The 24,940-nt window shown below is 37.5% G+C and overlaps 1 protein-coding gene and 1 pseudogene across 2 annotated transcripts in view; one reads left to right on the top strand and one right to left on the bottom strand.

Annotated features, from left to right (window-relative positions):
* Window positions 1–666: 666 nt before the first annotated feature.
* The window catches only part of LOC141413899 (solute carrier family 22 member 10-like), a 75,785-nt gene continuing 51,511 nt past the window's right edge, over window positions 667–24,940 (bottom strand). For both annotated transcript variants that reach the window (XM_074047807.1, XM_074047816.1), the window contains 5 exons: window positions 9,860–9,975; window positions 4,970–5,184; window positions 3,353–3,461; window positions 2,690–2,893; window positions 667–1,208 (listed from right to left, as the gene is read on the bottom strand). In XM_074047807.1, the coding sequence (XP_073903908.1) occupies window positions 1,148–1,208; window positions 2,690–2,893; window positions 3,353–3,461; window positions 4,970–5,184; window positions 9,860–9,975 (705 nt within the window). In that variant the 3' untranslated portion in view covers window positions 667–1,147. The remainder of the gene's footprint in view (window positions 1,209–2,689; window positions 2,894–3,352; window positions 3,462–4,969; window positions 5,185–9,859; window positions 9,976–24,940) is intronic.
* Window positions 11,633–14,261, top strand: LOC141410485 (T-complex protein 11 homolog pseudogene; annotated as a pseudogene).

The raw sequence follows: 24,940 nt of genomic DNA, 5'->3' as shown, positions 1-24,940 counted from the left end.
GACATTAGATCAAGGGCAAACACAACAATGGGATTGGACTTTGAGCACATGATAAAAGCGAGAGCACACAAGGGAGGGGTGAGGATAGGTAAGACACTTAAAAAATTAGCTAGCATTTGTTGTCCTTAACGCAGAGAAACTAAAGCAGATACCTTAAAAGCAACTGAGGCCAATAGGAAAAGGGGACCAGGAATTAGAGAAAAGGTGAGATCAAAATAATTAACCTAGAAGGTAACACACACACACAGGAAATAAATGTGAGTCAATGCCCTGTATAGCTATCCTTATCTCAACCAGCAAAAACCCTTGTTCCTTCCTTTTATTGCTTATACTCTCTCTACAACAAAATTAGAAATAAGGGCAAAATAGTTTCTGCTGGGTATTGAGGGGGTTTGGGGGAGAGGGAGGGGTGGAGTGGGTGGGAAGGGAGGGGGTGGGGGCAGGGGGGAGAAATGACCCAAGCCTTGTATGCACATATGAATAATAAAAGAAAAAAAAGAATTCTAAAGAAAGCAAACAAAAAAATAATAATAATCGACCTTGCACTTTGACAATAACTTTATCAATTTTTCAACTATGCTTGCTAATTGTTTAAATTATGAAGACAGAAAATTGCAGAAAAAGACAGAAAAAGTAAGAATCATTTTAAATCACCACATCAAAACGTAACCATTAGTATAATTTTAATGAATGTATTTAAAAACAGCTAATTCATTCTATTTAGTTCATAATCTTTTTATTTTCCATTGTCAGTATGTTAAAAATACTGTGTCTTAAGTGTTATCTGTTGGTTTTTGTTTCTGGACTTCTTTTATTTATGGTTACTTATTCTTGCTGTTCTGCTTTGTGTAAACTTATGACAGTGTTTATTTATAGCCAGCCAGCAGCATCTATATTTTTGTTTTGTTTCTGAATCATCTTGTCTACTAATAATTTATTTATAATTTTGAGATTTTTTTCAGTACTTCACAAAACATTATATTCTTAAAATTAATTGATCCTATAAATTATTCTTATCTCAAAGTAATGCTGTAATTGTAGCTTGGATTCACTTCACCAGTGGTTATTCTTGCTAGTTTGTAGATATGAATGAACTCTTAGAGTGTTTTCTCTATATTTTCCTCAGAAATCTGATAATGAAATCTTCTTAAAATTTGGTAATTTTGATGGAGGAATCATTCTTTTTTACTTTTCTTGTAAACTTGTTTCTGTAGAAACAGAAAAGAGAAAAGCAATCAACCAAAGAGTAAGCAAAATAAACATGTTTTTAAAAAAAGATAAAATTTCATATCCTCCATGCACAAGTGGAAGCTGGTCCTTTTACCATTGGGTTTGTATAACCAAATATTCCTCAGGATTGACACTAATTGTGGAAGCAGCTCTATAGCTGTGCAGATCCAAGAAGGCAAAATTTAAAGTTGCTATCCTTACTTGGTGTCTTTTGATGTTTGGCCAAGGACACATTTAGAAAAGTAGAAAATGGATTGAAAATACTAAAGACACTGCATTGGTTATAGGTTAAGTTGTGTTTACCCAAAATTTAAATGTTGAGCCTATAACCCTAATTACTTGATATATAACCTTATTCATACATTGAGTTGTTGTGGATAAAATTAATTAAGATGAGATAAAAAAGGAATAGAATGGGGCCCTACTCCAATATGACTGATGCTTTTATAAAAAATGAAAATTTGAGTGAAGAGATATCCATGGAAGAGAATGTCATTTGAAGAGTTGGGTTATGTTACCACTTCCAAGAAGCTACCAGAAGCAAGGAGGGAAGCCTGGAACAGCATCTTGCTTAGAGTCTTCACTGAGAATATGGCCCTTCTAACAACTTGATCTCAGACTTCCACTCTCTGCTCTATGGGTAATAAATTACTGTTGTTTAAGTTGTTCAGTTTGTGGTACTTTGTGATAAAACCTTGAGAAATGAATATATAGTTTGTCTCACTTAAAAATGTGTTTTCCTAGCTGGGTGCCAGTGCCACACACCTGTAATCCTAACTACTTGGGTGGTAGAGATCAGGAGCATCACAGTTTGAAGCCAGCAGAGGTAAATAATTCTCAAGACTCTTTCTTAAAAACACCCAACATAAAATAGGACTGGCAAAGTGGCTCAAGTGTCAGAGCACCTGCCTAGCAAGTGTGAGGCCCTGAGTTCAAACCCAGTGCTCCCAAATAATGTTTTCCTAATTTCTCTACCTTCTATCCTTTCCATTGCTTTGAAGAGAAAGATTGGCTATTTCTCACAGAAAATTTAAAAAAAAAGCAAAACCTTTTTTGTTTATTATATTTTCAAGGAGGGTCTTTACATCTATGTGATATTCATGCCTCCTCTATCAGTGACTTCCCTCTCCACCATCTCTCAAACTTGGGTAGATCTAAAAGTCACAGAATATTATTGTGAGTGTGTACCTCTAATGTGGGCAGCTAGTGCACAGCATCAAAAGAACTTTTGGTTTTTGCCACTAACAATACCAATGAAGAATGGCCAGAGACAGCCTCTTCAGTCCAGAGCCAGAACTCACAATGGGCAGAGATGACTCTGTTGCTAATGAAAGGCAATGGAAATTGGCCAAGAAAATGAGAAGTCTTCATGCCAATTGCAAGGACACATTGTTTTGCCATTGTCATCACAGATGTAAGGCATACAACCCTCTTCAGAGTGGTTAGAAGGTTTACTCACTCATTGTTTACATCCTGCAAATTGTCAATCAGAGGCAAATTCTTTGTTTCAGGAAGGCAGAAAACAGCAAAACAAGCAATGATCGGGATGACTCCATAGATTATCCAAGGAATAGTAGTGGAAAATATCCTTAGGGTCATCAAAAGAGGAGCCAACGCTGCTCCAATCCTGCTAACCATTGTAACCAATCCTAAAGTTCTTGCCCTGTGGAAAAGGGGCAATATGTAATAATAAGATAAAATCACACATGCAATTTTATTGCACTTAATTTTGTATTATTATACTTGATTATGTGAGATAGTAATACATAATAATTAGGTATGCAGGTAAATACTTGTTTTTGAGATTTCTCAAATTTTCTAGCTATTTTGTCAGATTCAGAGTTAAGACTCACTTTTAACATTTTAAGTAAAATAATACATAATATGATTAGTGGTCAAAAGATTAATGAGATGGTTCCTTAATATACTGCTTAGTGTTTTAAATATACTTTAGTATTTTACATGGCACACATTAATTTTTAACAATAATTATGATTTTTGTCACTGAGTTAGTAGGAATATAGTTGCTACTACAATAAACTTCTGTCAGGATTGTTCTGTCAGTGAGTGTTTGTTGACTTGGAAAGTCCTACTTTGTTCCCTAACCAAGCATTACTTATACCTTAGTACTGTTGGGATGAGTTCAGTGATGTGGATGGTAGCACTGTTGATAGCAGCAGTACCAAAACCTACTGCCACACATGCCAATGCCACACGCAGGGCCTGAATTTCTGGAAACAAGAAAAAAGAACTGAGACTCTGAAATATGGGCTGAAGTAATAAGCACTGACCAAATTTATTCAGAAGAGATTCTACAGAGTATTTGCATGCTTGAGATATACTGTAGAAAATCACACAACTATAGAGAATAAAGAGTGGTCAAAAACCGGTGTAGAATTATCAAACTTGTGGAAAATGTGCAGAAATTTATTGACATTAATTCTGCAAACCTATGTCATATCTGAGATTTATCAGACATGGGAAGAAAAGGTCAATCTAGCAGGAATTTACTTTTACATACAGTGTCTTGTATTTGAATACCCCTATTGTAAAAGATTAAACCATTATGTGGATAATTACAAAAGAGTGTAAAATGAAGTTCTAAACTTGACAATTTTATAGTTAAAGTGGAATTGAAATGACTAGTCATCTTTATTTTCCCAGAGAGGTGATGTTAGCAAAGTGGGGTTTTCCTTGATAAAATCAGGAAAATCCAAGGTCAACCTGGATGAGTAAGTCAAACTACTACACATATTGTATTTTCATGGGACTAGAAATGTAGAAGACACTAATAAAACAGCAGGACTTCTTTACTAGTGGACAAGGTGAAAAGAAGGTGTAACTAGGATGATGATAAGCAACAGGACCAAAAATAAGGACTTCTATGTAGAAAATAATACAAGAAACACTAAAAACAATGTTATAGAATGACTTCTGCTCAATGTAGAAATAAATCTAATTATAGGTTTCTAACATTGGAAAGTGCCAGAATAAACCTGCATCATTTTTCATTTTCAGAAGGAGATACAGAAGTAAGCAACCAGTGACTTTTATGACATTCCTGCATTTGGAAGCAGATGATACACAGTGCCCAAGAAGTTTCCCATAGTCTTACCTACAATTTATGAGTATAGAATTTTATAAATTCTATTAATTTTTTAAAATATTAGTCTAAAAGGGGGTGATATGCTGTTAATCTGCCTAGTTCCTTGGTCCTATTGCACATTTCCTCTTTTAATGAAAACAAAGGATATTTTTTCCTTGAATACGCCAACAATCCTTGAAGAATCAAGAACCATAGCCATAGTGACTTGATATCACACTGATGGGTAGATAGGACCATACACAAAAGAAGTGATAAATGGTGTCCAAAAATGGGATACAATTGCAAGGCCCAGTCATTCCATACATGTAATTAAATGCATGATTGGAAAGAGGCTCAGTGATTTAATAACTATCCTTGAGAAACTGCCAATAATAAATGACATCAGTTCTCAGACATTTCCAGAGTATGATGAAGGTAAACATATTTCTAAGATACCCTTGCTGATCTTTGCCTCGTTTTCAACCACTTATTATCAGAATTTGTCCTAAACACTCAGACAGGATTTGGATAACATGTAGGGCTCAATTGGAACCTGTCTTCAGACTGGCCTCAGACAGTTTTAGCCAATACAATCTCTGTGGAATGAGGAGAATCCCTAATATTGTACTTCCCCAAACTACAGTCTTCTCTCACCTTCAGGCAGAAATGGATGGACCAAAATGAAAAGTCCCTCCAGGATCAGGAACAATATCTGGCTTACTCGGCGGCTCACATGATTCAGTACCAAAAGTGAAAAAATTTGGGCTAAGAAGCAGATAGCTCCAAAAAGTACCTGATACAGGAAAATATTGTTCCCCAAGTGCTGAATGTTAAATGTCAGTCCATACAAGGGTATTGTGTATCCAAGACTGTAGTAAACAAAAGAAAAAGATACATATTATAAGATTTAGAGCATATGTCCTACAGTTGATGTCTATGGTAGTTCAGGCAGTTCTTGGTTAGCAGATTGGTCTGATTTATAGAGTACTTCCTTTTGAAGTGGTGATCCTAAAGTTATCATAAATAATAACATGGCAATAGTAGAGAAAGGACTCCTGTTTTTCTTCTGTGTGAGTCACCATGAAGATAGTTGGCAAATGACAGTGATGGTATGTAGGCAGTAAACATACAAAAGTGAAAGCTTCAAAATTGTGGAAAAATTTCTTTTGACATTTGTCAGGCTGCTGTGAGTCTTCTTCTCCCCTAAACTTTACTGCTATGAAGAACTTTCCATTTGCTAGTGAATATCTCTCCAAGCAGACTACCAGTGCCCCTCGATCTGACAGTGCTCAGACTGGTGTTCAACACAATTCTAAGAAATGGATGGTGAGAAGAAGTGTCTGTCTCCTGAAAAGTTAGAGCAAGAGAAAGAGGTATTAGTGACTAGGCATATTGTATGGACATGGGACAAGGAAATATATAGACTTATTGAGGGATCTGAAGAAGCAAGAGCTGACCAAGAGCCATTTTAATCCTAGCCCAGAGGATACCTGACGATAATATTCCTAAAAAACCTTCAGAACTTATTTCATACAGCTAAGAATTCAGGCAAAAATTATGCTCCAAATACACAGTAGAAAATAAAAGACTCCTCATAGAAATGAAAATTATTCAAAGGAAAATGGTCCAATTTGAAGAGTTACCACATCCAGAGAGAGCTGTGCTTACACATTATGGAGAAAGAAACCACCACAGTTCGCAATTATTTCAAGTAAGTAAGTCTCATCCTGAAAAACGTCTCTGCCTTTTCTCATGACTCTGTCAGGTTGTCTTTGAGGCAACAAAACCTGAATAGTCAAATGAGATTGCCTCAAAATAAAAACATAGTGAAGGAAAAAATAGAGTGAAAAGACAATCTACAGAGTAGGAGGAAATACTTTAACTTACACTTTTGGTGAGAAATCAATATCTCAAGCATATAATGGACTCAAGTAACTCTAGAGCAAGATCAAAGCAGACTAATTTTTAAAATAGGCAAAAGATCTAAACTGATATTTCCCAAAAAAGATATACAATTTGACCACATGGAAAAATTCTCAACCTCTCTAACAATCAGGAACAAGAAACAGAATTAAAACCACTAGGAGATGTCACATTATGCCATTTAGAAGGGCTATTATCCAAAAGAAAAAGGGTAATAATTAGGATGTGTAGAGAAGGAAATCCTTGCACAGTGTTAGTGGGAAAGTAAATAATGTAGCCACGTTGGGAAAGAGTATGGAGGCACCTTATATAATAAATTAAGAATTATCACATAACCCAACAATCCCACTCTGATTTTATAGCCAAATGAATTGAAATAAATATGTTGAAGAGACAAATATATACACAATGGCATACAATAACGAAGCCTTTAAAAAGAAGGGAATTCTGCTGGGGTTGGTGGTACATGTCTGCAATCCAATCTAGTTGGAAGGCAGAGATGGGGAGGATTGTGGGTGAGGCCATGCCATGCAAAAATTTAGATTCCTTCTCCACAAATGAGCTAGGCATGATTGCACATATCTGTGATCCCAGTTATGAAGGAGTAATAAGTAGGAGGATCATTCCCTGAGACTGGCCCTGGACAAAAAAAAAAAAAGATATTATCCACAAATGAACTAAAGCCAAAAAGGGCCAGGAGCACAGATCAACATTTCAGTCTATTCAACTAGAAGTATAAATGTTAGTGACCTATTGCACTGAAATACATTTAGTAATAATATAGTATCTACTCAAATTTCTTAAAAATACATTTTAAGGTTCTCAGTACAAAAAAAGTGATAAACTGTTGAAGAAACAAATGTTTTTACCCTGATTTAATCTTTCTGTAAAATCAGAATATCAAATTGTATTCCATATAGAAAGAGATAAACACAAGCATATATAGTCTTTGTTAATTAAAAATAGAAATGAATTAAGTAAAAAATATACAGAGTTTGTGGCCTAATCAATAAGAGAATGGTGAAAAGCCACATACCATTACATAGAGAAATTGACTTCTAGGATATGCCCAAGTGGCAGTATTTGATAGTTGGTGTCCGCATACTTTTCACAAGTATTCAAAAATTTATAATTATATTTACATATCTTCCAAGAAATAAAGAATACGATTATCTACAGAATCATCATGTTAACACTCCAATTCAGAAGCAAATAAAACCCCACCAGCACAGAATTAGATGAAGGGATTGTAAGACACTAAAACACTAGTCAGGAGAACAACTGAAGCTTATATGTCATAAAATGGATGGATCTTGAAAAATAATGTTGAGGATAAGAAGCCTGCTAAAAGAGAACCATTTCATCCATCGCTTACATCAAGATCAGGCAACAATTTTGTGTGACAATGGTCAGAATAATTCTTTAAAATATCTATTTGATGCTCACCATCTCCAGCAATAAAGGAAATGCAAATTAAAACCACGCTAAGATTCCACCTCACCCGTTAGAATAGCCATCATCAGCAACACCACCAACAACAGGTGTTGGCGAGGATGCGGGGAAAAAGGAACCCTCTTACACTGTTGGTGGGAATGTAGACTAGTACAACCACTCTGGAAAAAAATTTGGAGGCTACTTAAAAAGCTGGACATCGATCTACCATTTGATCCAGCAATACCACTCTTGGGGATATACCCAAAAGACTGTTACTCCAGAGGCACCTGCACATCCATGTTTATTGCGGCACTATTCACAATAGCCAAGTTATGGAAACAGCCAAGATGCCCCAGCACTGACGAATGGATTAAGAAAATGTGGTATCTATACACAATGGAATTTTATGCAGCCATGAAGAAGAACGAAATGTTATCATTCGCTGGTAAATGGATGGAATTGGAGAACATCATTCTGAGTGAGGTTAGCCTGGCTCAAAAAACCAAAAATCGTATGTTCTCCTTCATATGTGGACATTAGATCAAGAGCAAACACAACAATGGGATTGGACTATGAGCACATGATAAAAGCGAGAGCACACAAGGGAGGGGTGAGGATAGGTAAGACACCTAAAAAACTAGCTAGCATTTGTTGTCCTTAATGCAGAGAAACTAAAGCAGATACCTTAAAGCAACTGAGGCCAATAGGAAAAGGGGAACAGGTACTAGAGAAAAGGTTAGATCAAAAGGAATTAACCTAGGAGGTAACACCCATGCACAGGAAATCAATGTGAGTCAATGCCCTGTATAGCTATCCTTATCTCAACCAGCAAAAACCCTTGTTCCTTCCTATTATTGCTTATACTCTCTCTACAACAAAATTAGAAATAAGGGCAAAATAGTTTCTGCTAGGTATTGGGGGGGAGTGGGAGGGGGTGGAGTGGTTGGTAAGGGAGGGGGTGGGGGCAGGGGGGAGAAATGAACCAAGCCTTGTATGCACATATGAATAATAAAAGAAAAATGAAAATAAAATAAAATATCTATTTGAAAAGAAGTTGACATTTTAGTTACCAATCATTTATGTTTATTGATTTATGCTAATTAGAAATAAATAATTGGCTGTGCTGTTAAGCATGCTTATTTTACTGTGTTTTTTGAAAAGCAATTATAATGTGTGTGTATGTTTCTTTGTATGTATGAGTGTCTATGTGTCTAGTTAAAAAGAGATAACTTTAACTTATTTCTATCCCTTCTCCAATGAGTAAGGGTTTATCAGAAGGCCTTGCAGTATCATATGACCACTCTGTAAATCAGTATGATACTATAATTTTATTAGGTAATATGATGTGTCTATTGAGTATGATCTTTTTAATACGTACTTACTGTAATGTTCATACTAAGAAGTTGTGAGAGGAAAAAAATAGCATTTAGCAGCAACAAAATCAAGAAACTTGTAAATTGCTGAATCAAATTAAAGTTTTTTGGAATTAAAAAATATTATTTGTCAGGGAAAGGAGAGTGGACAGTGGTAGAGATTATTGATATACAAGCAGAACTTCCAAGAAATTTGAACACATCTACATTTCAACTTTGGTGTTGATTATATTTTTATAAATAGACGTATTCAAGGAGCTGTATACACTCATGCTCAGCACATGGTACTATTTGTAATACCTGTTTTAAATTAATGTAATCAAAGTACTCTATATGCATGTTTGAAAATAGCATAGTGAAACTCACTAAAAGTATGAAAGGGAGCAAAGAGGAGTACACAAAACAGTAAGATAGCTAGTGAATATAATCAAAGTACGTCATATTCATGGTATGGAAATACCAAAATGAAACACCTTTGTACATGTAATACATGCTGAAAAAGAGATGAAAAGAAAAAAGTCAAAAATTTTTAAATTAAGTGTCAAAAATCTATATCCTAATACAAGATCTCAGTGTCAATCTCCAATGATTTAACTGGTATGGTGAAAAAGCTGAATTAAGTCTTTATTGTGCAGTTAGTCCACATGAGCACACATAGCTTAATGCCACATAGATCTATTATCTGTGTGTTTTCCTCACTTTTCATTACAAACTAGTATGACCTCATCCTGCGCAACACTGATGTATCTTTTGAAATAAGAGACAGATTCACATCGTTCTTCTTAATGTTCCTCATGTATTATATAAAACATACCTCACTACGAAGAGAAGACAGATCCTTTTACGCATGTTGGTGTTTCGGAACAAATCCCATAGAGTAGTTTTAGTCTGTGCTGCCTGCAGCTCCTCCTGCATAGTGGATCTCACAACCTTCAACAAGAAGAAACAAGAGGAGTGACCAGATCCTTGAAATATTCTACTCTCATGATTCCAAAAGAATACTTCAGATTTCTGGTAGCAAGGATTGAATAACTTGGCTTTTTGCCAACTAAGATACCACCAGTACATAGGGTGCACATAATTTACAGTGTCTGACCTTTACATTATCTTTTTAAAGCACATAACAGTCTGGAAAGTCCAGGTGCTATGGACTGGCAGATGTTGGCCTGCCCACCAGAAAGCCATTTGCCTTTTCTTTCTTCTATTTTTTTTTCCTTCTTAATGAGTTCTGCAAGCACCTGGGATGACCTGGAACTCCCAAAATTCATGGATACAGAACCTCTGACTGCAGTCTGCTTGTGACATCCTGGAGCAGTCCCCCTATATCACCAAATGAAACTGCATCCCCACCAAGTGAGCATGCCACATCATCTACTCCGGACTGAACTACCTAGTCCAGCAGAGATTGTGGGCAGATTGCACCCCTCCTGGACAAAACTTGTGGTCAAGTAAATGGAGGGAGAATTTCACCTCTTTCTGGTAGGGGTAGGTTGGAATGCTAAGCTGACCCAGTCTGTGTGGAAGTGGAGCAGCCCAGCTGCAGTCTGGGAATAATAACAGCACATTCAACCACCTTGGAAAAACTGGTAGTAGACTGAGACTAACACACCTCCCAGAGAAAAGAGAATACCAAAAACTCAATTCTAGCTCCCAGGCTTGCCCTGTGGGTGGAAGAGGTTGGCAACTTTTCCCATACCAGAACCTTGTGGGACCACGTCAGAAAACCCACCTACAAAAACAAGCTGACTCAGGTGGCCCATCCCCTTAGGAAGAGCCTGGGCTCAATAACCTTGAGTGGATCTCTCCCAAAGCTGTCCAATAGAAAGGGGCACCATCCATTGCCACATAGCCCAGTGCATCTTAAGAAGGAGCAGAGACACAGAGAAAACCCTTGTCTGAATGGTTAGCCCCTGGATTAGAAATCAGAGGAAAGAGCTCAGAGCACTCATTGAAATATGAAGAAACATGCTCTTCTCCATAACATTGGGGAAAAAAGGACAATAAATAATACTAAAAATATTTTTTTTAACTTTTTCAAAAATTTTTTCATTTGTTTTTTTAAATGTTGTTACCTATCTCCTTTTTCCATTCTGTTCAAATTTCAATTTGCTAGCCCTCTGTTGTTCCACTTTCCTTTCTCCCATTTTTTCTTCTTTTCTTCTTCTCTTTCTTCCTTTCTTCTCTTTACCTTCCTCTCCTCCCTCTCCTTATCCCCCCACTGTCCCTACCTCCTCCTTAATAACCACTCACTGAATAGTCAACTATACTAACTTTACACATTACCCCTATCCTTCCTATCCTTCTTCAATCCCTGACAATAGTACTCTCCCCCACAATGACTGCACTATACCTTAAAACACATTAGGGCCCTATTATCCCACAGCCACCACACCTTAATCTCTTCCCCCCTTACCTCATCCCTTCTTCCTGCCCCCTCTTCCAGCACCATCATTTAAATTACCTAAGTATCAATCAGTATCCAAACAACTATTATCTTTCCAATACCTGCAATATATAGGTAATATGGCTAAGGGTATATATATATATATATATATATATATATATATATATATTGTAAATAACCACTCCTAAAGACAGGCAAAAAGAAAGATGAGCTCAGACAACGCAGCAGTCTTCTGGAAGGCAAGGTCAAGGAGACAATGCACAATGACTTTTGGGACCATCTTAAAGACCAACTATCAGCTACTCCCCCTGACTTCAACTGTGCTCTCGAACTTCTGAAAGAAATTAAAGAGATCTTGTTGTCATTGCTGCTGCCACGCCAGAGCCGTCTAAGAAGTGAGATTGAAGAAGCTTTGGACATGGAGTTCCTCAAGCAGGAAGCCGAGCGTGGGGCCCTGAATGTGTCCTGTCTTTCTAAGTACATTCTCAATGTAATGACTTTGTTGTGTGCACCAGTTCGGGATGAAGCAGTGCAGAAACTTGAGAACATTACAGACCCTATTTGGCTATTGAGAGGGATCTTCCAGGTTCTGGGCCTGATGAAAATGGACATGGTGAACTACACTATCCAGAGCCTTCAGCCCCAGCCACAGGAACATTCCATTCAGTACAAACGGGCTGTGTTCCAGGAACAACTCAACAAGCAGCCTGGCCTCCTCAGTCACACCACCAAATGGCTGACCCAAGCAGCAGCAGACCTCACCACGCCACCTCCAGCTTGCCCTGACACTCCTGACTCTTCCAGTATGGCTGGCCCCTCTCCAAATGAGGTGGCCAACAACCCAGAGTCCCTCAGCCCTGCAATGGTGTTGTCTCAGGGCTTCCTGAACCTCCTTCTTTGGGACCCTGAAAATGAAGAGTTCCCTGAGACCCTGCTGACGGACAGAACTCGACTGCAGGAGCTGGAGTCCCCGTTGCACCAGTTAACCATCCTGGCCTCAGTCTTGCTAGTGGCTAGTAGTTTCTCTGGCAGTGTTTTGTTTGGCTCACCACAGTTTGTGGATAAACTGAAACGTATAACCAAATCTCTGTTGGAGGAATTTAATTCCAGGCCTGAGGAGGCTATGCTGAGTGTGAGTGAACAAGTGTCTCAGGAAATCCATCAAAGCCTCAAGAATATGGGTCTTGCTGCTCTGAGCAGTGACAGCACAACATCTTTGATGGGACAGCTCCAGAACATTGCCAAGAAGGAGAACTGTGTCCGTAGTGTCATTGATCAGCGGATCCATTTGTTTCTCAAATGTTGTTTGGTTCTTGGTGTGCAGCGATCTCTCTTAGACCTTCCTGGAGGCCTTACTCTCATTGAGGCAGAGCTGGCGGAACTGGGCCAGAAGTTTGTCAGCTTGACACATCACAATCAGCAGGTGTTTGGGCCTTACTATACTGAGATCTTAAAATCTCTCACCTCCCCAGCCCAGGCACTGAAAACAAAAGTGGAGTCTCGCTGATAGCATCGACTCAGAGACCGGGCACTTTAGAGCCAGGAGAAAGGCCCATCTTCTTCCTGGGGTAACATCTCCAGTGACCAGCAGAGCAGTGAGCCCTCCTCCTGCTCCCCACCGCTAGGCACACCAGGGCTGTAGTGATCAAGCATGTAAACACCAATTGGCCCAAACCCACTCCCTAATAAACGTCTGAACTGCAAGCAAATCTCCATTCTTCTGTGCTGCAGCTGAGCTCCAGCCCCTAACTAGCAAAGAAGCCAGCAAGCCCTCAGTGTTCTCCTCTGGCCATATGCACCCTGCAGCATGAATAGATGACAGCCAGGACATCCAGGTGCTAGCATAGGGTTTTCTAAAGGTAAAGCATTTCTCTGAGAACTCTACAGAGGTGCCAAAAATGGGAGCATAGGGCTTCTCTGGAAGCTTTAGTGTTGGCTAGGTCAGCTCAGGAGAGGACATGGTTAGAGAAGTTAGAAAGCTCATTTTCAGGACTAGATTCCCCTGAAGGTTTCAGTGTTACAACATGAAGTTAAGAAATAGTAAGGGCCTCAGATTCCTCTTCTGCGGCGTGGTCCAACCTAGTGTGAAAACTGAAGGCTGGAGGAAAGTGGATGTTGACTGCAAGTGTTCTGTTGAGGATAGGTTCCAGTGTTCCTGGGCGCTCTATCAGGTTAGCCAGTGTTCATGCAGATCAGCGACTGACTTGGATCCTGATCCTATTCCCTGGCCCAGTAATTTTCCTGTTCTCTCATCTCTAAGCTTAGAACTTCTTGTCTTTGTGACAAGTGATGTGTATGTGCAGAAAAGGCGCAGCCTCCATGCTCCTTCACACTGCCATCTTGGGCAGTTGTGGTGAGCTGTCCTTAACATCCTTGACATCAAATGAGAGACGCTGGGAAAGACCTAGGCTTGGCTTCTGATTCTAGAGTTCCATCCCATTGTTCTCAGGCTGACTGCAGCAGACCAGTCCCAACAGTATGGCTCACATGAGGAAAGTGTCCAACTGAGATTTGGTCCTTTTTTTTGTAATAGACAAGAGAATGTGGAGAGTCACTTAACTAGGTTCTCAGGGTAAGGGGAAGAAAAATAATGTCCTCACCATTTCAGAAGATGGAAGAAACTATGCATAACAGAATTTAGAATGACAAAAGAGGGGATTTGAGGTCTTTTAGGCCCAGGATTTACTTCTGATATCTTTTTTAGAGAGTAGATCCTAGGTGGGTGACAAAGCAAGGTCAACAGAGTATAATCAGAAAAGCTGGAGGGCATGGGTCATTCAACATTTCCAGTCTTGTAATAAGTGGTATTTTAATAAACAGGCTTGGCTGGCTGGATTCTCTGATTTGCAATTATTTATTGGTTATTTTTAAAAGTCTACATTTTGGAAGCCTCATTGTCTCAGAGGCAAAGTGTTTTGAAGGGGTTCCTGTGGAGACTGACTGGTTGGTGGGCACACAACCTTGCTGTCTACTTTATAATTAAAATCTGGAGTAATAAACTTAAAAAAAAAAAATATATATATATATATATATAGTAAATAACTGGTTTGGCATTGAATCTGTGAATTTGTTATTGCTAAATTATACTTTCAGGTCAGTGAACAGAAATATTAAAATAATCTAGCTAACACCTGGAGCATAGAAATTAAGGGAAAGATAATAGGTGATTAAAACCCCCAACTAACTAATCAACAACACATGAGCAAAGCACAAAATAGAAACATGGGGAAAAAAGAAAGCAAGGGAATACAACTTCTCAAAAGATTAATACTAATACAACAGAAGATTTGGTGGAAACTAAAGAGGATGACTCTCCAATTGCTGACATCAGAAGAATGATAAGAATAATCAATGAGCTTAAGAGGAGTTTAAAGAGGACATACAAAAACAATTCAATAAATTCCAAGAGAACATGGATAAAAATCTTGTGAAGATATGGAAGCAATGAAATGAATTCAAAGAGGATTTTAATAAACTCTTAAACAAAACTAAACAGAATATTTTTTAAAAGAGATAAATGAAATAAAGAACACAGTACAAGTTATGAGAGAGAAGTTTAACAAAGGTATGGAAAGTCTCAAAAAAAGAATCAGACAAACCCTAGAAATAAAAGTTCCTTAAGTCAAATGAAAATACTGTTGAAAGCCACACAAGCAGACTGCAACAAGTGGAAGACAGAATTTCAGGGCTCAAAGACAAAATAGATAGTAAAGAAAAAACAGAAGAATTCTTAGACAAAAACTCATGAGCTGTGAAAAGAATATACAAGAACTCTATGACTCCATTAAAAGACCAAACTGGAAAATCATGGACATTGAAGAAGAAGAGACAGGCCTAAGGGGAAAGTTTACAGCCATGGATGCATATATTAAAAACACAGAAAGATCTCAAATAAATAACCTAATGCTGCATCTCAAAGTCTTAGAAAAACAAGAACAAGATAAATCAAAAACTAGCAGGAGAGCAATAATAAAAATTCAGGCCAATATCAACCAAATAGAGACAAAAAATACAAAGAATAAATGAAATAATAAATTGGTTCTTTGAAAAGATAAAAAAGATGGACAAACCCCTGGAAAATCTGACTAAAGTGAGGAAGAACAAGACCCAAATTAATAAAATTAGAAATGAAATTAGGGAGAGCACAAGAAAAACACCAAGGAAATCCAGGGAATCATTAGGAACTACTTTGAAAAACTTTATTCAAATAAATTGGAAAATATAGAAAAAAATGGAGAAATTTCTAGACATATGGCCTTCCAAAATTGAACCAAGAGGTGAATAATCACCTAAAGAGATCTGTAACAAGCAATGAAATTGAAATAGCAATAAAGAGTCTCCCAATAAAGAAAAGTCCAAGACCTGATGGATTCAGGGCTAAATGTAGCCAGATCTTTAAAGAAGGTAATAGCAACATTACTCAACCCTTTCCATGAAATAGAAAGGGAAGAAACACTACCAAACTCATTTTATGAACCCAGTATTACACTTATCCTAAACTGATCAAAGATACAACATAAAAAGAGAATTAAAGGCCAATCTCTTTAATGAACATAAGTGAAAAGATTCTCAATAAGTTACTGATAAACAGAATTAAACAGCATATCAAAAAGATCATACATCATGATCAAGTCAGTTTCATCTCGGGGATGTAGGGACAGTTCAACATACAAAATTATTCAACATAATACAACATATTAACAGAAGCGAGGACAAAAGGCATATGATCATCTCAATAGATGTAGAAAAAGCCTTTGATAAAATTCAACATCCTTTCATGATAAAATCTCTGACAAAGCTAGGAATAGAAGGAATATACCACAACATAATAAAGGCTCTATATGACAAGCCTATAACCAATATCACAATAAATGGGGAAAAACTGAAACAATTCCTCTAAGTCAGGAATGTGGTTGATGTACTTCATATACAAAAATAAAAATAGATTTTTTTAAACTTGTTGAAGTCACCATAAGAAGGCCACTAAGGTAGAAAGGAGAAAAATAGAGGAGCTGAACTAATTTGGATTATAATACATATATACATTTAAATGTCACAAGAAAACCCCTCTACAGTTATCTTAAACAAACAAAAATGACATTTTTTTTCTTTCACAAAATCAGAGAACAGGAGGGCAGAACAGGTCCTTTGTGGAGATTGTTACCAGTAAGAGGTGGGAGGATGTGGGCGAAAGGTGTAGGAGAGTGAATATGATGCAAATACTGTGTACACCTGTATGCAAATGGAAAAATAAGACCTGTTGAAACTATTACAGGAATCAGGGGAGGGAGGATAAAGGAGAATGATGGAGGGGGCTGATTCAAGTATGATATATTTGGTATATTGAAAGAACTTTTGTGAATGCCACAATGTACCTGCAACACAACAATAAAAAATAAAATAAAGTTGTTAAGCTCTGCAGGTGTCTGTTGGAAGGTTCAGGTGGAGGGCCACTTACTATTCCTGTGGTTTGAACAATCAGGGAGCACAGTCTGTCAACATTTACCATGATTTTCCTACCTGTACTCCCCAGTAGCTGACATTACAATTGCGGGCCACAACACCAGCTTTTTTGTTGAGGTTGAGATGAGGTCTCAAAAACTTATCATCTGGAGATCCAAAATGGTGACAGGGACACAGACATAGACAGCATGAGCTCCATGAATCAGGGACTTTCCTGAGACACTGGACCCACGCTTTGGGGAGGTGAAGCACCAGGGGGAGTTGAAACTTCAGAACCAGAACCCCTAGCCCATGAAGACTTCTCCACACCACAATACACAAAATAACAATTATCAACCTACATGCACTGAGCATCAATGCACCCACTTTCACCCAACATACTCTGAAGGACCTAATAACATATATAGAGTCCAACACAGTGGTAGTGGGAGACTTTAATTACCCCCTATGACCAATAGATAGGTCATTAAAACAAAACATCAATAAAGAAATTCTAGAACTAAATCACACCACACATCAAATGGACCTAGCTGATGTCTACAGAATATTTCATCCAACTTCTGCACAATATACATTCTTCTCAGCAGCCCATGGAACCTTCTCCAAAATTGATCATATCTTAGGGCACAAGGCAAGCTTCTGCAAATACAAGAAAATAGAAATAATCCGATCCATTATATCTGATCACAATGCATTAAAATTAGAACTCAATAAAAATAACATCAGTAAAAAACATGCAAACAACTAGAAGCTGAAAAACACACTGCTCATGATCAATGGGTCATTGATGAAATAAAAGAGAAAATTAAAAGGTTCCTGGATGTTAATGAAAATGAAAACATGGCACAACAAAGGCAGTCCTGAGAGGAAAGTTTATAGCCATGAGTGCATATATTAAAAAGACTGAAAGATCTCAATCAAGGACCTAATGCTACATATCAAACTCCTAGAAAAACAAGAACAAGCAAATCCCAAAACAAGCAGAAGGAGAGAAATAATACAAATACAGGCTGAACTCATTGAAATAGAAACAAACAAAAAAAATGTAAAGAATCATTGAAACTAAAAGCTGGTTCTGCACCAAACAGACTTGACCAAAATAGAACTATGCCACAACATATTATTATTAAAACAACAAGCACAGATAGTAGAAAAAGAATACTGAAGACTGTAAGAGAGAAAAACAAATAACATACAAAGGTAAACCCATCAAAGTCACAGCAGATTTCTCCGTGGAAACCTTAAAAGCAAGAAGAGCATGGAGTGAGGTCATGGAGTGAGGTCTTCCAGGCACTAAATGAAAATAACTTCAACCTTAGGATACTCTACACAGCAAAACTATCATTCAAAATAGATGGAGCAATAAAAGTCTTCCATGATAAGCAGAAACTAAAACAATATGTGACCACAAAGCCACCACTACAAAAGATTCTCCAAGGAATTCTGCACACATAAAATGAAAGCAAACAAAACCATGAAAGGGTAGGCAATACCAAACCACAGGAGAAGAAAAGGCAAGAAAGTAGAGATTGACATTGATTTAACTGTACACAATCAAACCCTTAATCAACAAAGACAACTAAATGACAGGAATCACCACATACATATCAATACTAACACTGAATATTAAGAGACTTAATTCCCCCATCAAAAGACACCATTTGGCAAACTGGATTGAAAAGGAAGATACAACAATCTGCTGCCCACAGGAGACTCAACTCATCATTAGAAACAAGCACTGACTGAAAGTGAAAAGCTGAAAAAAGATCTACCAAATCAATGTCCCCTGTAAACAGTAGGGGTAGCAATACTTATATCAGATAAAGTAGACTTCAAACTTACATTGATCAAATGAGATAAAGAAGGACATTCCATACTAATAAAAGGGGAAATACACCAAAAGGAAATAACAATTATCAACCTGTATGCACCCAATGTGAGTACACCCAATTTCATAAAACACACTTTGAAGGATCTAAAAATATATACAAATTCCAGCACAGTTATAGTGGGACACCTTAATACCCCCCTGTCACCAATAGATAGGTCATCCAAACAAAAAATCAATAAAGAAATTCTACAACTAAATCACACCATAGACCAAATGGACCTAGCTAACATCAACAGAATATTTCACCCAACTGCTGCACAATATCTATTCTTCTCAGGAGCTCATAGAACCTTCTCCAAAACAGATCACATCTTAGGGTACAAAGCAAACCTCATCAAATTTAAGAAAATAGAAATAATCCCATGCATTCTATCACCACAATGTATTAAAACTAGAAATCAATAACAAAAACAGCAGTAAAAAATATGCAAACAATTGAAAGATGAACAGCACATTGCTCAATGATCAATGGGTCACTGATTAAATAAAAGAGGAAATTAAAAGGTTCCTGGAAGTTAATGAAAATGAAAACATAACCTACCAGAACCAATGAGACACAGCAAAGGCTGTCCACGAGTGCATATATTAAAAGGTCAGAAAGATCTCAAATCAATGATGAAATACTAAGTTCAAACTCCTGGAAAATCAAGAACAAGCAAATCCCAAAACAAGCAGAAGGAGAGAAATAAATAAAATAAGGGCTGAAATCAATGAAATCAAAACAAAAAAAACCATACAAATAATTAATGGAACAAAAAGCTGGTTCTTTGAAAAAATAAATAAGATTGACAAACCTGGCATAACTCACTAAAATGAGAAAGAAAAAACTTAAATCAGTAAAATGAGAAATGCAAAAGGGGAGATAACAACAAACATGACAGAAATCATCAGAGACTACATTGAGAGCCTATACTCTAATAAATTTGAAAACTTTGAAGAAATAGACAGATTCCTAGACACAACCATCCAAAACTGAATCAAGAGGACATTAATCACCTCAATAGATCAATAACACAAAACAAAATTTAAGCAACAATTAAGAGTCTCCCAAAAAAGAAAAGTCCAGGACCTGATGGATTCACTGATGAGTTATATCAGAACTTTAAAGAAGAACTAATACCAACCCTCCTTAAACTGTTCCATAAAATAGACAAGGAAGGATAACTGCCTAGCTTGTTTTATGCAGTTAACATTTCTCTCATCCCAAAATCAGACAAAGACACCTCCAAAAAGTAGAACTACAGGCCAATTTCCTTACTGAATATAGATGCAAAAATCCTCAATAAAATAATAGCAAACCAAATCCAATGACACATTGGAAAGTTCATACACCATGACCAAGTCGGCTTCATCCCAGGGATGCATGGGTGGTTCAACATAGGCAAATCTATAAATGTAATAGAGCATATTAATAGAAGCAAAGACAAAAAACACTTGATCATCTCAATAGATGCAGAAAAAGCCTTTGACAAGACCCAACACCACTTCATGATAAAAGCTCTAAGAAAACTAGGAATAGAAGGAATGTACCTGAACATTGTAAAGGCTATATATGACAAACCTATGCTTAACGGTGAAAAACTGAAACCATTCCCACTAAAATCAGGAATGAGACAAGGGTGTCCACTATCCCCACTTCTATTCAACATAGTTCTGGAATTCTTAGCCAAAGCAATTAAGCAAGAAGAAGAAATAAAAGGAATACAAATAGGTAAAGAAACTGTCAAAATATCCCTATTTGCAGATCATATGATTCTATACCATAAAGACCCAAAAGACTGTACCAAAAAACTCTTAGACAACATAAACAGGTATAGCAAGGTAGCAGGATACAAAATCAACTTACAAAAATCATTAACTTTTCTATACACCAATAACAAACAAACTGAAAAAGAATGTATGAGAACAATTCCATTTACAATAGCCTCAAAAAACACCAAATACCTATGAGTAAATTTAACAAAAGATGTGAATGAATTCTACAAGGAGAATTACAAACTCTTGAAGGTTACAAGATGGCAGCTAGAGGACAGAAGCAGAAAGCATGCTTCCTAAAGTAAAATCTTGGATAGATGCTGGAGATACACCTTACAGGAAAAACCACCAAGAAGAGGAAAACTTTGACTCTTCCACACCCCCAGCTCACACATAGCATCCCCACTCCACATTAAATGGAGGAACCAGGATGACTCCCGTGCCACCTCCAGACGCCAGCACCCAGACTGCTTGGGAAGATGCAGACCACAAGGTGAGCTAAGCTGCACATGGTACTCCCACAGACAACCCTGTACCAGATCAGCATAGCCTCCTAAACAGACCGACCCCCACCCATGGTAAAAAGAAAAAAAACTGAATAATAAGCAATAACAACAAAATAGACACATAGCAAAGAGGCAGGTATCCTGGGCGCCGAAGAGGCAGGGAGGGGAAATCTCTCATGGAACTGTAAATAAACAAGCTGGCCAGAGTAGGCAGGAGTGGTGGCACACGCCCAGCAACCAGGAGCAGGAAAACTTGTAAAAGTGGCAGTGGGAGGAAAACTCCACAGGAGAAGGGGGAAGACACACTTCCCATGTGAACTGTAAATAAACACACAGGCCTGAGAAGCTGATGCAATGTCACCTCCCCCAGTGTGCTTGGAAAGGGGAAAGCTTGTAGCACTGGCAGTTGTGCCCAGGAGAACTCTGGGTAAACAAAGCCTGAGGGGCTAGGTGAGTGTTAAGCTCACTCCTGAGATCTGCATAAATAAAGCCTCCAGCAACAGCAGGCTGACAGCAGTGGGCAGGTGAGCTGCAGCCTCAAATAGCCATTCACAGAACTATCTCCAGACTCTTTTTTTCTCTCCCTACCTTTGATGAGACAACAACCAAACTACACCTGGAGCACACAAGGAAGGTATGAGGATAGGTAAGACACCCAAAAACTAAATAGCATTTGCTGCCCTCAACACAGAGAAACTAAAGCAGATACTTTAAATCAACTGAGTTCAATAGGAGAAAGGGACAAAGAACTAGAGAAAAGGTTGGTTTGAGAAGAATTAACTTAGAAGGTAACACACATGCACAGGAAATCAATGCGAGTCAACTCCCTATATACCTATCTTTATCTCAACTAGCAAAAACCCTTGGTCCTTCCTATTATTGCTTATACTCTCTCTTCAACAAAATTAGTGATAAGGGCAAAACAGTTTCTGCCGGGTAGCAAGGTGGGGGGGAGAGGGAGGGGTCCAGGTACGTAAGGGAGGAGAAATGACCCAAACACTGTATGCACATATGAATAAAATTAAAATTTTAAAAAACAGAAAATGTGGTATTTATGCACAAGGGAATTTTACTCATTCATGAGGAAAAATGAAATCTTATCATTTCCAAGTAATGGATGGAACTGGAGAACATCATTCTGAGTGAGGTTAGCCAGACTCAGAGTACCAAAAATCATATGTTCTCCCTCATATGCAACCTCTAGATCAAGGACAAATACAGCAATGTTGTAGGATGGGTTAAATGACAAGGGGAGAGCATATATGGGAGGTAAGGGGTTAGATAGAAAACCCAAAACATGAAAGCATTTGATGTCCACACTCCAGAGGAATTAATACAGAAACCTTAAAGTGGCAGAGGTCAACACGAGAAAGGGATCAGGAATAATTGTAAAGATCAGTTAGAGATGAATCAACCTGGAGTGTAACACATTTGTACATGAAAGCAATGCTAGGAATCTCTCTGTATATCTGTCTTTATCTCAACTAGCAAAAATGCTTTGTCTTTCCTATTATTACTTATTTCTACTCTTCAATGTAACTGGAGAAAAGCACAGAACAGGTTCTGCCTGGAAGGGAGGCGGGAGGGGGAAAAAGTGGTGGGTGGACAGGAAGGAGAATTGACCCAAACAATGTATGCACATATTAATGAATGAATAATAAATATTTAAAAAAAGAAGGATGGAGAAACAAAAAGTAAAGTAAAACAAAAAAATAATAAATGCTGGTTCTTTGAAAAAAATAAATGAGATTGACAGACTCCTGGCAAACTTGACTAAAACAATGAGGAGAGGAAAAAACCCAAATCAGTAAAATTGGAAATGCAAAAGGGAAGATAACAACAAACACCACAGAAATCCAGGAAATCAGAGACTACTTTGAGAACCTATATTCTAATAAATTTGAAAATCTTGAAGAAATGGACAGATTTTTAGATACTTATGACCATCCAAAATTGAATCAAGGGGATATTAGTCACCTTAATAGATTTGTAATACAAAATGAAATTTAAGCAGCAATAAAGAGTCTCCCAAAAAAGAAAAGTCCAGGACCTCATGGATTCACTGCTGAATTATATCAGACATTTAAAGAAGAACTAATACCAATCCTCCTTAAACTGTTCCATAAAATAGAAAGGGAAAGAGCACTGCCTAACTCATTTTATGTAGCCAGTATTACACTCATCTCAAAACCAGACAAAGATACATTCAAAAGGAGAACCATTGGCCAATCTTCTTAATGAACACGATGCAAAAATCCTCAATAAAACAATGGTAAACCGAATCCAAAAACACATCAAAGATCATTCACCATGACCAAGTTGGCTTCATTCCTGGGATGCAGGGGTGGTTCAACATAAGCAAATCTGTAAATGTAATACAGCACATTAATAGAAGCAACGACAAAAACACTTGATCATCTCAATAGATGCAGAAAAAGCCTTTGGCAAGATCCAACATCACTTCATGATAAAAGCTCTAAGAAAACTCAACATTGTAAAGGCTACATACGACAAACCTATAGCCAACATCATATTTAATGGAGAAAAACTGAAACCATTTCCCCTAAAATCAGGAATGAAACAAGGGTGCCCACTATCCCCACCCCTATTCAACATAGTACTCGAATTCCTAGCCAGAGCAGTTAGGCAAGAAGAAGAAACAAAAGGAATACAAATAGGTAAAGAAACTGTCAAAATATCCCTACTTGCAGACAATATGATCCTATAACTTAAAGACCCAACAAACTCTACCCAAAAACTCCTAGACAACTATAGTAAGGGGACAAGATATAAAATCAATTTACAAAAATCATTAGCTTCTCTACACAACAACAATGAACAAACTGAGAAGGAATATATGGAAACAGTTCCATTCACAATAGCCTCAAAAAAATCAAATACCTACAAGTAAATTTAACAAAGACCTCTACAAGGAGAACTACAAACTCCTGAAGAAAGAGATCGAGGAAGACTACAAAAGACGGAAAGATCTCCTGTGATCATGGACTGATAGGATCAAGATAGTAAAAATGGCTATACTACCAAAAGAAATCTACATGTTTAATGCAATTGCCATCAAAATCCCAATGACATTCATTAAAGAGATTGAAATATCTACCCTAAAGTTCATTTGGAAACACAAGAGACCGCGAATAGCCAAGGCAATACTCAGCAAAAAAAGCAATGCAGGAGGTATCACAACACCCAACTTCAAACAATATTACAAAGCAATAGCAATAAAAACAGCATGGTCCTGGCACAAAAACAGACACGAAGACCAGTAGAACAGAATAGAAGACCCAGATATGAAAACACACAACTATACTCACCTTATTTTTGACAAAGGTGTCAGAAATATGAGATGGAGAAAAGACAGCCTCTTCAACAAATGTTGCTGGGAAAAGTGGTTATCCATCTGAAAGAAACTGAAACTAGATCCATGTCTATCACCCTGCACTAGTATCAACTCAAAATGGTTCAAGGACCTTAATATCATACACAAAACTCTGAAGATACTACAGGAAGGAGCAGGGAACACTCTGAAAGTAATAGGAATAGGCAAGGACTTCCTCAATAGAACCCCAGCAGCCCAGCAACTAAGAGAAAAAATGCACAAATGGGACTTCATAAGATTAAAAAGTTCTGCACAACAAAAGAAATGGTCCCTAAACTGAAGAGACCACACAGAGTCAGAGAAAATATTTCCCAGCTGTATATCAGAAAAAAGACTGATAACCAGAATATACAGGGAACTTAAAAAACTAAATCTACCAAAATCATTGAACCAAAATAAAGAAATGTGCAACTGAACTGAACAGTACTTTCTCAAAACAAGAAATTAAAATGGCCAAAAAATACATGAAAAAATGCTCACCA

Source organism: Castor canadensis, chromosome 1, assembly GCF_047511655.1.
Source record: "Castor canadensis chromosome 1, mCasCan1.hap1v2, whole genome shotgun sequence".
Taxonomy (NCBI): Eukaryota; Metazoa; Chordata; class Mammalia; order Rodentia; family Castoridae; genus Castor; species Castor canadensis.
The sequence above is the reverse complement of the archived record's forward strand: the minus strand, read 5'-3'. Positions and strand labels throughout refer to the sequence as shown.